General features: G+C 41.3%; 3 protein-coding genes across 3 annotated transcripts; 2 read left to right on the top strand and 1 right to left on the bottom strand.

The window, feature by feature from the left end:
• Positions 1-1,392: 1,392 nt before the first annotated feature.
• Positions 1,393-7,359, bottom strand: LOC140675878 (uncharacterized). Its single transcript, XM_072910506.1, is given in 4 exon segments — positions 1,393-1,664; positions 1,667-3,209; positions 7,000-7,209; positions 7,261-7,359. Coding segments are annotated over 4 exon segments (2,124 nt in total).
• A 7,284-nt stretch (positions 7,360-14,643) lies between these two features.
• Positions 14,644-14,994, top strand: LOC140675877 (uncharacterized). The gene has a single exon (XM_072910505.1). The coding sequence runs from the start codon at positions 14,644-14,646 to the stop codon at positions 14,992-14,994; it is 351 nt and encodes a 116-aa protein (XP_072766606.1).
• Positions 14,995-15,069: 75 nt separating this feature from the next.
• Positions 15,070-15,417, top strand: LOC140675876 (uncharacterized). The gene has a single exon (XM_072910504.1). It carries the CDS (start codon positions 15,070-15,072, stop codon positions 15,415-15,417), a length of 348 nt encoding a protein of 115 aa, XP_072766605.1.
• Positions 15,418-16,529: the final 1,112 nt, after the last annotated feature.

Genomic DNA, 16,529 nt, shown 5'->3' with positions numbered 1-16,529 from the left:
TGTGGGACTCCCCCTATTTAACGAGGTATACCCACTAAAACCAGACGGTGGTCCTCTCGGCGGTTGGCGGGTGGACCCTGGGGTTGCGTTAGGAGTGCGAGAAGTCTCAATTAACTCCTCGCAGTCCATCAATATCGTGTCCTGCGAGTCAGATTTCGCTTCTTCGCGAAGATTTCTCTCGCAGGACACGTACACCTCCCCACTTTCAAGAGCAGCCTGGAGGCCCACCTTCTTGCTATCGGGAGTGACTTGAAGGGCCTTGCCCTTACGCTTCGGGAGGACCTGGATCCCCTGATTCATCCTCTCCGAAGCATTCTCCTCTCGGTGACCCTCCAGGATCAGCCCAACACTGTCGAGGTGTTCTATGATCAAGTCATACACGTCGGACATAATGTCCGCGGCATTCTCCGACCACACCTCAGCAGTGTTGTACTCCTCCGATAGTCTGATCCTCTTCAGCTTCCTAAACAGCTCTAGACAAGCGGAGCGGATCATCTCAACCCTGGCGATAGCCATTGCTCCCGAGGGCCTCGCCAGTAAGCTCTCGGGTAGCCCTTCGTATGATGACGACGAAGGGGGGTCAGGGACAATAACCCCCCTCCGCCGGTCCACCGTATCCGATCCGGTGGTGGTGTTTCCGTTCAGTCGGTTCATCCCATGTTTGTTTTGGCACACTCTTGGCACCCTTCAGGATCTTCCGAGGGTTGTGGGTCCTAAGACCCGACAACCACACCGGGATCACCATCCGGGTGAGTCCCCCCACTACGTCAAGGTGGTGTGCCATCGGGGGGGAAGTCGGCACGATCCCTGCTTGGGCAGGCCTCAACCCTTTTTAACCCTGTCCAACCTTTTATATATAATGTGTGCATTCCCCTTGAGGTATGCTTTACTAAATAATTTTTCTTTTTTTTCTAATTTTTTTTCATTATGATAATTAAGAAAATGCAAAATTTATAATTGATAAAGCGATTTTTAGTATGATTTGGTATTGACATACTAATATAATGGTTTTAAAAGTATTATTGTTACGTTCGCATAATTTGTTTATTAGATTTTAGCGATTCTGATTTTATAGTAACATATATTCCTATATATTTTAATAGAGAAAATTTCAATTCTTATTTAGAGAGTTAAATGGTAAAGTAGTCTAATGGTTGCAATTATATGATTTCCTTTATTGATAATGGTCAGTATTATTTTGCTAACACTATGTAAGCAAGCAATATCCAATTTAATAGCTATATAATATTTTGCTCGATTAAATATTTTATTGCGCGAATTTGAGAGATATACGTATATCTCATACCTTGTGTTCGTATTTCTAGCGGTACGTTTATATTTTGAAAATTTTTATTTGAAATTTTTTGGCGGGACGTCACATCCCCCCCTTATTTAAGAACGAATTCCCGATGTTATCGGAGGGATTTGTTCAATATCGTTCAATCGCTCTCGAAGGTCAGTGTAAACAATGGGAATAGGGGTGGTTGTATTTACCGCTGTTGCATTAACGATAGTTGACTCGATTTTGGATGCTGTCGGTGTTACTGGTGAGGGACTCATTGGCTCCAGGGGAGATTGATCTTCTTCTGGCTCTATTCTTCGTTGATTCACGGATCCTCGTGCTAAGTGAAGTAGGAGATGTGTGAGAGAACTCCATACGGCGCTAGCAGGTGCAGACTGCATCCGTACACGGTGTGAAGGGCGTATCCATGGATTGCTGTGTCAATAGTCAATTTAATGAGTCGTATAATTAGGAATACTCCTAGAATTCCGGCCGTTGCTGATCCGAAGGTTACAAATCTACCCCAAATTCTTGAGACGATATTCGAAGCTATTTTCTGGAGTGATTCCTCGTCTAGCAGACTGTATATAGAGACTTCTCCGGGTATGACAGCTTGTCCTGTCATCCCACGGGCTATGAAATTTAGAAGTGCTGGTTTCTCTGCAGGAAACATAATATGATCTCGTAACTTTTCTATATCCTTTTCAGTATATATTCCACTAATGGCTAATGGACCTGGGGTGAGGTATTTCCAACTCAAAGAAATCATCGGATGTAATCGTTGTGGAGGTAATTGTATGACTTGTGGATCAGGGGTGAGCTGGATCCATGTATCATCTCTGCGGTAGAGTATTGGTAGTTCAAAGCTACATTTCTTCTGAGTCCCGAATTTGGTGAGTATCCTTGATTTTGGCGTTAGAAATAGTGAAGCGTTCCTTACTGTTTCAGGGAGCTCGGCATAACATTCTTTTGTTCTCCGAATTATGGCGTCAACGGGAATACATTTTATTACATGAATTGCCTCTCCTGCAGTGACAGCCATGTATCCTGGTCCTTTCATTAATCGATAGGCGAATTCGTCAGGCTGTAAGGTGGCAAATGATAAGGTGTTAGTTATTACATCTTTTTCCAGCTCGCATTTCTGTTGAATGACATTGTGGTAAAGAGATGTCATTTGATATCGTATGTGTTTTTCTACATATACAAACTTCGAGTTCATATATGCAAAAATATCAAGATTATCAATTGGGATTGTTCCTCTTTCGGCGAAGACGTCTCCCTTTTTAGTTTCCAGTATAAAGAGTTTGGGATGCTCTGTACGAAGAAGCGTGTATCCGCACAGTGGCTGTTCCCGTGTTCTTGTCAGAGTGAAGGTTATGTCTTGTGTTGTCAGGCTGTATACAATAGGTGATTTTCCTTCACTGGTATCGTCCGTAGTTTTGATAGCAGGTCCTTCATATAGAACGTCGTATTGATGAAAATTACATGAAGAGGTAGGCATCGGTTCCCAATAGGTATATCCATCCTCTGAATCGATGCAAAATCCTTCACTGAGCGTACAAATTGTTCCTGATTTTAGCATTATTTTTCCAGTATTTAGTTTCACGGGGACATAGGTTGATTTTAATATTCTGGCGACAGCTTGCACGACAACGTCGTCCCATGTTCCATAATGGTCGGAATACTGCGTGCTTTTGCATTTTCCATCGTTGCCTACGCTTCCAGCCATGGTGATGCTGTAGGAGGCGATTTGGTTGACTCGGATGCCGTCGATTAAAACTCTTGCTCCTAGCGAAAGAGTACCATCACGAAACATTCGTTTGCACTGTGAGTGTCCGGTTTCATGTATATAGTCAGCACGTCCGTTATGCACGATGGAAACATGTGAGTGCATGCCACAGTAATATATAGTTCTTGAAATTTCAACCTTACATTGTATGATATATGCATGATTATAGTCAGATAATTGAAGCAGTTGGATATAAGTATCCGTAGAGTTTGATGTTTTATGCGGAAGATTGCATTCTCCCACATCCAACAACGAAACCGATATGATATTTAAATGTCGCCCTCCGCAATCAAAACCAAGAAGGGCGAGGGAGGTTTGCGCAGTGAATAATAATACTAAATGATACATCATTTCTGTAAGTAAGCAGATACAATTTATTATTTATACATGTATATTTGTATGAATATAATATATATATATATATATTTACTTTATTTCATGGTATTTCCATCTCATTTGTTGGTTCATACATTAATAGTATCTTTACTTCCATATTGTCGCAATCATACAACTCTTCTACATTATTTAGGTCTAATTCTCTTCCTCTGAGTACGCAACATATCGCTAAATAATGCATGAAGAAAGTAGAACATTCTTTTACGGAAGTATAAGTAATTATATCATTTCCGCAAATATAATAATTTTCTTCTTGAAAAATACCACTATACATGCCATGGAATTGTATAAGTCCGTACGCTTGAAAATTTTGTTGAATTAATCTGAAGCAAGTGACGCAATATCGATTATATTCCAGGACAATGCGTCAGAATATAAGGCGGCTTATATCTATAAGGTTTAGGTCTACACATTTTATGAATTACTATTGCTACGTAGAAATATATATATATATATTTATTTTATATGTATTCAAAAGTTATTACTATTATTATTATTATAGACCAGGCCAGGCTCAGGTCGCCAATGTCTCCAAGGAATGGATTCTCCTACTGAAAAGATGATACTTGTATATATATATATATATATATTTCTTAATCTGAGCACTTATACATAACTCTATTGTCTATTGTTTTATATCTATTCTTATATATATATTTGTATTATACATTATATATTATTATTTTTTTTTTATTTTCGTATTTTATGTGTTATTTGTTATATTTTCTCTTTTTTTTATATTAGTATTACTACCTTGTGATTATATCTAACCTAATATTTTTATATGCCCATGTGTATATGTGTTTTGCTTTTAGTCGTCGATGACTGCTAATATTATAGGGTCCTCATAATCGCGGATTGTACGGTGTAGTTGCTCTATTTCAGTAGTGAATTCAAAATACCTATTGATATAGGGATTGCAATGAGCTATAGGTTGGATAGTTCCCATGTGATTTTCGCATGCATAACATTTATTTCTGTAGAATTTTGTGCCATCTACGCTTGATGTCTCTTAGTTTCCTGGTAATATGACTTTACTGATTCAGGAATTAGTTTATTATAACATGTGACGCATAAAGTGACATGTGCATCATATATTTTTTGATAGGAGCGAGTTTTGAAACAATGTACGGTATATAATTTTTGAAGAGCTTCTACGGAAGGGTGTGAGGAAGATAATGGTGAGGGACCTGGCTGATTGTGCGTTGAATGATGCACCTTGTTGCCTGAATTTAATTAGTAGTATCTAGCTCCGTTTACATGTAATATGAGCGAATTAGGAAGAGTATTTATTTGTCTTTCATCGCAATACAATATGAATTCTAAGAACCTCAATAAACATTGGTCGCATTAATTTACGGGTTTGACTATGGTGATATCTGTATTACACCGCGCGCAGATTATTACACGGAAGTGTTCGCCGGAGATCAAGTGGTGTGACACTATCCACTCATATTGATCTCGATATCGTGGTTGGTAAATGTGATAACACTGAGTACAGTAAGCAAATCCTGACGCGATGTCTATATTCAAAAGATTTATAGCACCGCGAGGTTGAAAGTATTTGACATGGATCGAAGCTAGGTTGTATTGCTGTGTTGAATTGTAGCCCAGTAGTATGGTTTCTTAAGCTCATTCTATAAAGAGAAAAAGAATAGTGTGTCACGTGCTGTGACCCGCTGTTATCGTCTACCTAGGTGTCAATAACAGGGTTGCTCTCTATTTAGTTTTTTGGGTAATCTGTCTAAATCGGTTATACCCAGGGCTCCGCCGAGAGCAGGATCAATATGTACTAGGAACTAACAAATCGGGGGATTTTTTTACTAATCTGGAATGATGATAATAGAGACTTGATTTAAAAACTCTTTTATGATATTATCTAAATTGTAAATAATGTTTTCTTTATTTTCTTCTATAAATTGGATTAAAGTTTCTAATATGACTTCAGAGTCAACAAAGGGATTTTGTTGAATTTTAGAATCAGTTGTCTGAGGCCTCATTTATTTTATTTTATTTGATAAGAAAAAAATTAAGAAAGTTGGAAATAAAGCGATTAAATTTATGACATATGTATTTGAAAATGATTAAGAATGTTAAGCAAACGCGTTGAATCCCGCTATTGTATATTTGATATAGTCTGGTGGTCAGAATGCAATTCACTCGGGACTAACGAGAGGCTGAGGAAGTTCTAGGAACTCCATGACACCATGACAATTATCGCGTATGCAATGAACGTGACGCACAATGACACTTGAGTCAATTAAAGATGAAAGAAAAAAAAAATAAAATTCTAAAATTATATCTGCAATAGTTTTGAATTTATTCAATTTTAAGTTGGAGCAATAATTATGATTAGAAAATTTCAATTTTGAAATTATAAATAGATTGTGATTAATTTGACAAATTTTCAATTATATTAGAATTGAGGTAAGGATTATAGTGGTTCGTGATAGTAATTATGAGGGATTACGTACTTACTGTTGTATAGTAGAATTCACCGTCGGAGCAATTCCAAATATATACTGATTTTGAAAGTTTTAATCTACGACTTGTATAATGTAAGAGCAAATTTCTCATTAATTAATGACTGCTTTAATATGAAGAACAAAGTTAAATTGTGAAATTTAAATGATTTGGATTTATATTGAATGTAGATATCTCTTTCCTTAAGAGAAAGTCAACTGTTGTAATATTTTATTTTTCATAAATATCGTTGATGCATCTATTCATGTAATAAGAAAAGATTATTAAAATTGTTATTGCTCTTATGTAGATATATATATATATATATATATATATATATATGTTAATAAGAGTATGGTTCTTTGCAGGTTCAGCACTGTGTGGTGAGGTGTCATATAAAGAAATGTACACTGGAATATGGTGGAGGCCAGCGATATAATTTACTGTTTCAAAATCACTGTCTCCGATGGAAAATAGGAAGAAGAGATTAAGCAAGGGATGCTCCGTTATTTTTATTATTAAATTAAGTATAGCGAGTAGTTAATTCTCTTACATTGATAGATCGATTAATTAATTTCATTCTAAATTTGCAAATTTCTTGATATAGTATTTTAACTTTATAATTCTTGAGAGTAATATCAGAATGTGAGTCAATTTGTAATTTTATAAGTGTCAATCGCCTGAACTGTGAGTTATTCAAAAGAGTGATATATATATATATATATATATATATATATATATATATATATCTTGTATGTATGTCTAGTTAACTGTATAAAATTTTTATTTCGGAGCTTGAAGGTGGAACAGTTTATTGCATTAGTCGTAAAAGCATATGTCTAGAATGTAATTATAATTGTTTTGCAAAATCAAAGTTGTTAGAGTAATATGATGTCATATAAATGTTAAGCACGATGTGTTATAAATAGTGGTTCAATTCGGAATTCTTTTCTTTTTTATTATATTTTGTTGGAATATGAGTACGTTTTTCTTTTTTATTAAAATAGTAATATTCTTCTTGATTGATCATATGTGCGTGTGTGTGTATGTATTTAAAATAGTGACTTACCTCTATTAATGTCACTAGTTTTGCTGATTTTCCTGGACCTTTTCCTCGTACTCTGGACTCGTGGATCTCCCTCAGGGATGTCAGTGGTAGACGTTGAGGCAGGATGCAGCTTGATTTCAACCAAAGGTCCAGGCCAGCCAATAAATTCGAAGGTTCTTCGCAAAATGGGAACTTCGACTGAGTCGGATGCAGGAAGCTGATCGAAAAGTTCTACGACAATTCTTTGATTGTCCGGTACGTTAATTTGTCTTTTTTTTCTACTTGGCTGAGACCGTTATCACTGTTCGAAATTTGTCTCTGTCGGCGTAAAGCGGCACGTAGTTGTCTATGTCGTTTACCGGCGCGACGAGAACCAGGCATTTACTATAAATTATAATCAAAATTTTATTTTAATTTGAAAAGTTATTCATTTCAGTTTGACAATCTGGATCAAGCGACATTCAAGCAGCTCATCGACTAAGTCTCAGCTCTGCTCGAACTAACACGAGGGGCACGTCACTCTGCTCTATCCCAGGCACGGGTCTCGCTAACGCTCAAAATCCAGACGTACGTTAAATATTTTATCGATATTAAATTAATTATAGTAAATACTGGTTGGGGATGAAGGAACACTATATTAAAATAATGAACTTGTGAATATTCTGAAATAAGCGACTATGTATTTTAAAAGCTTGAAGATTTTACAGAGATTGCAAGTAATGATTACAAATGTTGGTCACAATTCGAATGTAAAAAGTACAACCGCACTGTACCAGAAATTAGAAATTAATTAACAATAAAGTAGTAATTCTAAATTATAATGTAGAGTGAGTCGAAGCTCTAAATTATAATATAAGACGAGTCGCGAAGACGAGAAAGTAAAGTATTATTAAAGATCTACCTTGACGACACAAAGTAGCTGACGAAAATTAAGTTAAAATTGATTTTAGGACGCAGTGAATGTATAAAGACAGAGACGACTTTTCACGACTTCGGACTAACGTTTCGGAGAGATGTTGAAGTGACTTATTAAGATGACGAGTTGTTAGCGATTGTACGGTTATGATGGTATTTTTCGACTGGTCACTTCGGATGTTATAATGCGACTTATTATGATGATAATTGAAAAACGACTTATTAGGTTGATGATTTTTTAGCGACTTATTAGGTTGATGATTTTTTAGCGATTGGTCATTCCGGATGTTATAATGCGACTGAACTGTTTAACTGATGGTGAGCGACTGGCTCTGTCCGCAAACTCGACTGACGTTCTGCGGTCCGTCCCCATTTTCGGGTCACCTTCCTCTAGGCGTCCGGTGGATCCAAGACTTCCCGGGTTGGCTACTCGTCCGGTGGAGATGGATTCTTGATCTTGGTGAGGGAACTCTCCGCCTTCGAAGACGTCAGAAGCGGCGAGCTCTTCTTAATCTTAAGTTGATATTCAGCGGTGAATATCAAAAAGCACGTTGTTATAATATTTAGTTTCGTCGAGTCGCTGCGTCGAGAGATAGGAATAATATTCGGTTTCACTGGTCTCTGCGTTGACATAATATTTAGTCTCGCTGAGTCTCTGCATCAATAGATAAGAATAATATTCGGTTTCATCGGGTCTCTGCGTCAAGAGATAAGAATAATATTCGATTTCACTGAGTCTTTCTCGCCGTCGTCTATTGCGTCATCATGCGAATGAAAGGCTCTTTGTATTATAAAATAATTTCGCACTCTTATATTATAATTCCTTTTACAGCAAGAGAGACTTATTAATTTAACTATAGCAAGAGTTAATATTTATTCTCAAAGTTATTATGTCTCATCATTAATTTTTCTTTTCACTTATTAATTTATGCTTTTATATTTGAATTTCCTTTAATTTTCTCTCTTGTTGTATCACATATTTCATATTGACATATCTGCTTTTATTATAGTATCTATGTGGAAGGTTTAATTAATGCAATTTAATACTGTTATTTTTAATTTATAATTCCTTTCTATCGTGATTCCTTATGGTTTTACTTTAGCATAGGAAACTAGCACTCCTTTACATATATATGTATATATATATATATATATATATATATATAAACATATATATATGTATATATATATAGTAATACTTGTCATACGTTATTTTTTAGAATATTACTTTTTCATCAATTACATTAAGAGAAAGTCTTCCAAGTAGATTTACATGTTGATATATAAAATCAGCTTATTAATATTATTAAATATATTAACTTATATGGATTTGCATATATATATATATATCTCTGAATGCTAGTGTGCGTATATCTTTTGAAATGTACTTTACTGAATAATATTTCTTTTTTTTTCTTATTATTTTCCTTTTCATTATAGTTATGAAAATGTAAGATTTATAAAGCGATTGTTAATTTTACTATATTAATTTGCAAGTATTTCTGTTACGATCGCGTAATTTATTTATTGAATTTCAACGATTCTGATATTACAGTAGTATTTTATTTCCATATATTTTAGTAGAGAGAATTTTAACTTTTATTTGGAAAATTAATATATAGTAGTCTAATGATTACAGTTTTTTTTTATTTCTTTACTGATAAGGATCAGTATTATTTTGTTAATACTTCTATGTAAGCAGTGTCCAATTTAATAGCTATATAATACTATGCTCGATTAAATATTGTATTAAGTTCAATTTGAGATATATATGTATATCTCATACCTTGTGTTCATATTTCTAGCGGTACGTTTATATTTTGAAAAATTCAATTTGAAATTTTTGACGGGACGTCACAACGTTATTGTTGGGCAATATTTCAAGTACTTCAAAGGGTCCAATATATTGATCAGAGAATTTTCCTTTAGTTGGTTCTTTCAATAAGAATACGTAATCTCCCTATTTAAATTCTTGTACGTGAATATGTTTATCGTAGTAGTGCTTGCTTCTGTTTTTGGATTGAATTAAATTTTGCCGCGCTTCTTCTTGCGTGTCGCGCAATCGATTAAATAAATCTGTTAAACATTCGATATATGTAGGGTTTATATTTTCTTCCACTATAGTGTTAGATGAAGGTAATCGTGCTATTCTTCCAAAAATTAATTTAAAAGGGGAGAATTTAGTGCTTTCATGTATGTTCGTATTGTATGAAAACATTGCTAGGGTAAGATGATCATCCCAATTTGAGTCATAGTTAATTTGTGTTTTCAGATATTCTGTTAGGACGTGATGAGACCTTTCTATTGATCCGTTAGATTGAGGATGATACGCGGTAGTATGATATTGTTTGATTCTAAACTTTTTTGCTAAGTTTCTCATTAAGACCGTTAAGAAATTAGATCCTTGATCGGTTAAAATGGCTTGTGGGGCACCGTAAACACATATGAAATTCTTAGTAAAGGCGTCGGCGATTATTAATGATGTGGCTTCTTTTAATGGTACCGCGACTGAATATTTTGTTAGTAAATCTTGCATAGTGAGAATGTAAACGTTTCCGTTATCGGATATGGGTAATGGACCTACAATGTCCATTGATACTTTGTCGAAAGCCGATCCGGGAGTGTCGGTGATTATCATAGGCTGTTTAGTTTTTACTCTAGTTAATTTTTTTAATTGACGGGTTCGACAATTCCGGATAAAAATTTGAATATCCTTTTTCATTGTATTCCAGTAATAGAAGGTTCGTAATCGATTGTAAGTCTTAGTTATTCCTTTATGTCCACCTATTGCTGAATCGTGGTATTCGCGGATAAGAGCTGATCTGTTTTCTATATTTGGTGTTTGAATAAGTTCTTTGTATATAGTTACGCAAATATTAATGTCATTTACATGTTTAATTAATTGTTTTTCTACATAAGCCCAAGGGATATTATCAAAAAAGTTAGTATTCTTAATTGAGATAGATTCTAATTGTAATTCATTTAAAACGTCTGTTAATGATTTAATACAATTTTTAATCTTGTCTGGCTCTATTAACGTGCGATGATTGAGTTTTAGTGGTAAAGATATTAAGGTCTTAGAGCGTAATGTATTTATTTTCTTAGCTCTTTCATAGGTTATATCTTTGTATGTAGGTAGGAGATTAGCTTCTTATAACTCTTTTACACCGTTATCAAGGGGTTTACCGTTCAGAGTTATAAAAATTACGTAATTATCATTATGTTTTAACAATCTGTCGCGGCTTATTAAAACTTTAGCTTTAGAGTCAGTGGATACTTCTACGTATGGCAAAATATCAGTTGGCATTAACTCTGTGTCGCTTTCATCGCTGCTTGTTTCTAAATCTTCATTACTAATAACGCTCTCATTACTATTGTAATCTTCAATAATCATTGAGTCAGAAATTGGTTTATTTATAGGCATATTGGGATGCGTTATTACAGGTGGGAGAGTATGGGGAATAACTTCCACGGAGGTTTGGCCAGGTGGTTGTGGCATTGAAAATAGAGATTCGTCAGAGTCAGAGTCAGGATCAGGTGGAAGAGAGGGGCTTTTTCTAAAGGGCAGGACTTTGTCACGTCCAGCGCCTCCGCTTGACACTAGCCGCCGTCCGTTGACGCCATAGGCCACCTGTTAAGTAGACATAGTAAGCGTTAAGCGCCTATAAAAATTTTTTCCTTTTCTTCTTATATATATTGTTACGTCAAACGGGGTCGCGGCTCCTAAGAGTGGTCGGACCTTTCGCCTGACCGGTCGCGTATTTCAGAAGCTAAGCTTCTGGGGATTCCTCGCGACTAGGCTTATCCGGATGGATGTTTTTCCTTACCAAATGGTCGGAGGTGGTAGAGCGTAAAGCTCGCAAAAAAACCACCAAAGAAGATGACAATCGGGCTCCGGCAACCACGAATGTTAAGGCGAAGGCAAAGGAGCCAGGCAATAAACCACAGGGCCCTCAACCTAAGCCTGCGACGTCCAATCCTCCCTCCCAACCAAAAAAGAGGGGAGGGAAAAATGGACGTAGGAGAGTTCCCCGTACAACTGCGATGGTGCTTACATGCCCATCCGGCCAATACAAGGAGAATCTGAGACTGGCGATGGACAGTATAGACCTCGCCAGTCTCGAAATTAATGGCCTGAAGGCCAGAAAGGCAGTTACCGGTGTCCAACTATTTGAGGTTGGGGGTCCGGACAACAAAAAGAAGGCGGATGCGTTGGCGAGCCGAATGCGAGAGGTCCTCGCGGATAAAGAGGGGGTGATAAGAGGGGGAACCCCTCGAGCAGAGGGTACCAAGGAAAGGCTCTAAAAAAAAGCCCGAGGATACCCCCTGCCGAAAGATGATGGGGAGGGTACGCAGATAGAGGCAGAGCCGGAGGAGCTTGATCACCCAAAATAAATGGCGGTCAGGTTCCTCCAAGCTAACCTAAACCACGCCAGTCAGGCACAGAATCTCTTTTATCAGAGCCTGGCTGAGCGTGGCATCGGGCTGGCCATTGTTGCTGAGCCCTATAAGATCCCAGCAAAGCTTACGTGGCTGGGGAATGCAAGAGGCACGGCGGCAATCAAGGTCGGTGCTGCAACAAATAACACCCCCCCTCTCAAATGTATTGGAAAGGGGAACGGATATGTTGCAGCAAAGTGGGGGTCCACAACAATAGTTAGTTGCTATGTCCCCCCTAGTTGAAGTCCTGCCCAGTTTGACTCACTCCTTGAACAAGTGGGGGATGTTGTCAGAAACATACTCCCTGCCGATCCACTCATAATAGCTGGAGACTTTAACGTCAAGTCTCCGGCACTGGGTGAGTCGAGGCAAGACACCAGGGGAACTACCCTGGTGAGGTGGGTGAATTCGGTCGGCCTTCACGTTATTAACGAAGGCCGAGTGAGCACATGTGTCCGGCCCCAAGAGGAGTCGATCGTGGATATAACGATCGGCTCCAAGGGGGCCAAGAGGATGGTGCGGGGATGGCGCGTGGTGGGTGACTCGAGAGGGGAAACCTTTTCGGACCACCAATACATTGAATTTGTCCTGGACGCCGTGCATTACTGGGTACATCACCCACCTCGAGGCGGGGACACAGGTAGGTGGACCCTCACAAAGCTGGACCCCAAGAAACTAGAAGAGGCCTTAATGACCATTTTGTGGGGTATCCCGGAGGGAGAGGAAAGGCGGGACATTAACCTGGATGTGGAATGGTTGCGGGGCGTTATGCGCGAAGTCTGCGACGCAGCCATGCCACGCGCCAGGGTCCTCCGCCCACGTCACGCCGTCTATTGGTGGACGGAGGAAATAGCGCAATTAAGGCGCTCCTCTGTCCAGGCGCGACGCACCCTCTTTCGTATTCCCAGAAGAAGAAACCCGGAGATCCGAGAGGAGGCCTTGGCTGCCTATAGGGCCGCAAGATGCGCCCTTAGCGCCACTATCAGGAAGTCCAGGGCCAGTTGTTGGGATGAGCTACTGTCATCCCTCAACACGGACCCATGGGGGCGTTCATACAGAATAGTTCTGAATAAGTATAGGAACTGGACACGCCCCCCGTCACGGAATCCCTGGATACTCCCGTCCTCAGGAATGTTGTGGACACCCTCTTCCCGCTAGTGGTTTAGGAGTCCACACTCAACTGGGGTCCCGGCCTGGGGGGACCTTATGAACTAGAGGAGGACGAGGAGATATCCAGCAACGAACTTCAGCGCGCCGTCAAAAGAATAAGATCAAGAAAAGCTCCTGGCCCTGACGGCGTGCTTGGAAAGATATGGGTCTGGGCACTGGACTTTCTGGGAGAACATCTGAGGTACATATTTAATAAATGCCTCAGACATGGCGCTTTCCCCCAGCAATGGAAGCAGGCTAAATTGGTCCTGCTCCCCAAGGAAGGCAAGGAAGAAGGAACCCCGTCGGCATATAGACCAATATGCCTGCTGGACGAGGTCAGCAAGATCTTTGAGAGGATCATTGCAAACCGACTTGTTCGACATATATCCCGAGAGGGTGGTCTCCACGAGGAGCAATATGGCTTCCGCGAGGAACGTTCGACTGTGGATGCGATTAGTCGTGTTACGTCCCTCACGGAGGAAGCCGTGGAAGGGGGCGGGGTGGCACTTGCGGTATTACTAGATGTCGCAAACGCCTTCAACACCCTGCCCTGGGATAGAGTAATGGATGCCTTGTTGCGATACAGGGTCCCTCCCTACCTTGTGGAGATCATCAGACAATATTTCCGGGATAGGAGCCTGGAGTTCGTCACACAAGACGGACTCCAATGCCGACGGGAAATTCGATGCGGGGTTCCGCAGGGGTCAGTCTTAGGACCCCTACTGTGGAATCTCACATACAACCGAGTCCTTTGCCTTCCTCTCCCTCGTGGCTGCCACGCCATCTGCTATGCAGACGACACATTAGTGCTGGCCGTGGGGAGCAGCTGGGGGATACAGCAGCCAAGGCCGAAACAGCGGTGGCAGCCGTGGTACAAAGCATCACTGGTATGGGTCTTAGAGTGGCGGCTCAGAAAACCGAGGCTCTTTACTTTCACAGTAAATCCTCTGGGAAACCGCCAAGGATTCATATCCGGGTGGGAGGTACTTCTATCTCGGTGGGGAACCGGCTTAAATATCTCGGTCTCTTACTGGACGGCGAGTGGAAGTTTGGACACCACTTCAATGTCCTTGCCCCAAGGTGAAGCGCTTCTCCACGGCGTTGGGTAGGCTACTGCCAAACCTTGGGGGACCGGATGGTCGAGTCCGCCGTATATACATGGGCACCGTAAATGCAGTAGCCCTGTATGAATGCCCAATATGGGCGACGGATCTCGCGGCCATGCGTTATGCAAAGGACAAGTTCCGACGCATACAGCGCAGCATGGCCGTGAGGGTGATAAGGGCCTACCGCACGGTGTCCCATACGGCGGCCACGGTCCTGGCGGGTTCGCCCCCCTTGGAGTTCCTGGCCGCAATGTACGCGGAGCGGTATAATTGGGAAAGGGGGCTCAGGAGGGGTCATAGCCCTCTACCAGCCAGGGTCAAGAAGACCATCCAGATCCACGCCCAGCGGTCTATGGTGGAGAGATGGAGTGCCCACCTATCTGACCCGAAGACTGCGGGTTAAAGAACCCGCGTTGAGGCCGTCCGGCCCTGTCTACAAGAATGGTTAGACAGGGCCCGAGGTGAGGTATCCTTTAGGATGACACAGGTGCTCACCGGGCATGGGTGCTTTGGTGAGTACCTGTGTCGAATCGGCAAGGAAGGTACCACGGCCTGCCACCATTGTGAGGAGGTAAGAGACACGGCGCGGCACACGCTGGAGAAGTGTCCGGCGTGGGACACGCTGCGCCGTGATCTCTGTTCAGTGGTTGGCAACGACCTCTCGTTGCCAACCATGGTTACGAAGATGTTGGGTGATGAGAGATCCTGGAAGGCGATCGTCTTCTTCTGCGAACAAGTTATGACGCAGAAGGAGGCGGCCGAGCGCATACGCCGACAAGAAGAGGCGGCGGCAGAAGCGGCGATTGCGCTGCAGCGGCTGTTGTAGATGACAGCAGCGAGGAGGAACAGGAGAAGGAGAGTGACTCCGATGGGAGCTTGGGTCCCTCCTTGCATCGGCTACCCCTACTGACAATGAAGCTAAGGCCTTGACGAGCAATTGAGGGGGGACAATCCAGTCGCCCTCTCCTCAAAGGAGAAGATGACATTAGAGGGGGGCATGGTTGGGGATTGGATGTCTCCACCAAGTGCTCCCCTCCCCCTTATTAGCCCCCCTAGTAACAAACAGGATGGCGAGGAGGTAATAAGATCCCCCCTCATGGTCGCTAAACGCAAATGAGAAAATTAAAAAAGAGAGGGGCCAATAGGCCCCTCTATAAAAACCACACCTCAACGAAAGGTGGCTGGAATGATGTTCCCCCAACCAGAGACGGACGTCTGCTTTAGAGACGGTTGCGTCTCTCCCTCGGGACCTGGGTAGTGCAGGCGGGGGCCTGCATTGCCCTGTGTCGGGTCCCAGAGGAAGGTGGACGGGCGGCGTGGCCCCACTCGTTCACAAAAATAGAAGAAATCAGGTAGGACATCAACAGTCCTATCTGGGAAGGAGACTCAGCGAAAGTCAAATGTCGCCGAGTCTTAAGCGCGGAGGGGACCCACAGTCAGGGATACCGAAGTAATGTAACTGCGAGTCCCGGGTCCCTGCCTGCCCCTCCATCGCGCGGAAGGCCACCGCAGGAGTTTTAGTTGGTAGTCCGGTGGTCCAATATGATCAGGACCACCGGGAGTCCAACATAACCACCATCCCTCTCCCGAGGGTGGTGGTATGCATCAAGCATTTCTCCTGCGTCAAAAAAAAAAAAGGTACACCCCATCACCACGGTGGTCCCCCACTGGACGGCCACCAAATCGTCTTCTTTCTCTAACATGGAGGCCAGAGCGGAATTCGCCGCCCTCGGTCTCCATGTTATGGACACGGAGCCCCGATCGTCCCGCACCCAAATCGGCCACCCCCAGGCCATAACCCTCTGCTGCGAGGCTGTGGACAAAAACGTCCTGCGCCTTGCGGCAGTGGTTCAGTTTGGCCTGAAGGATTTTAGCCTTCATTTTGGTTATTAAAGGCGATCAGGTCCTTCAAGGAATCTTCTGTCCCCACCTGGAGAT

Source organism: Anoplolepis gracilipes, unplaced genomic scaffold (genome assembly GCF_047496725.1).
Source record: "Anoplolepis gracilipes unplaced genomic scaffold, ASM4749672v1 Contig24, whole genome shotgun sequence".
Classification (NCBI taxonomy): domain Eukaryota; kingdom Metazoa; phylum Arthropoda; class Insecta; order Hymenoptera; family Formicidae; genus Anoplolepis; species Anoplolepis gracilipes.
This window is presented reverse-complemented; position numbering and strand designations above follow the sequence as displayed.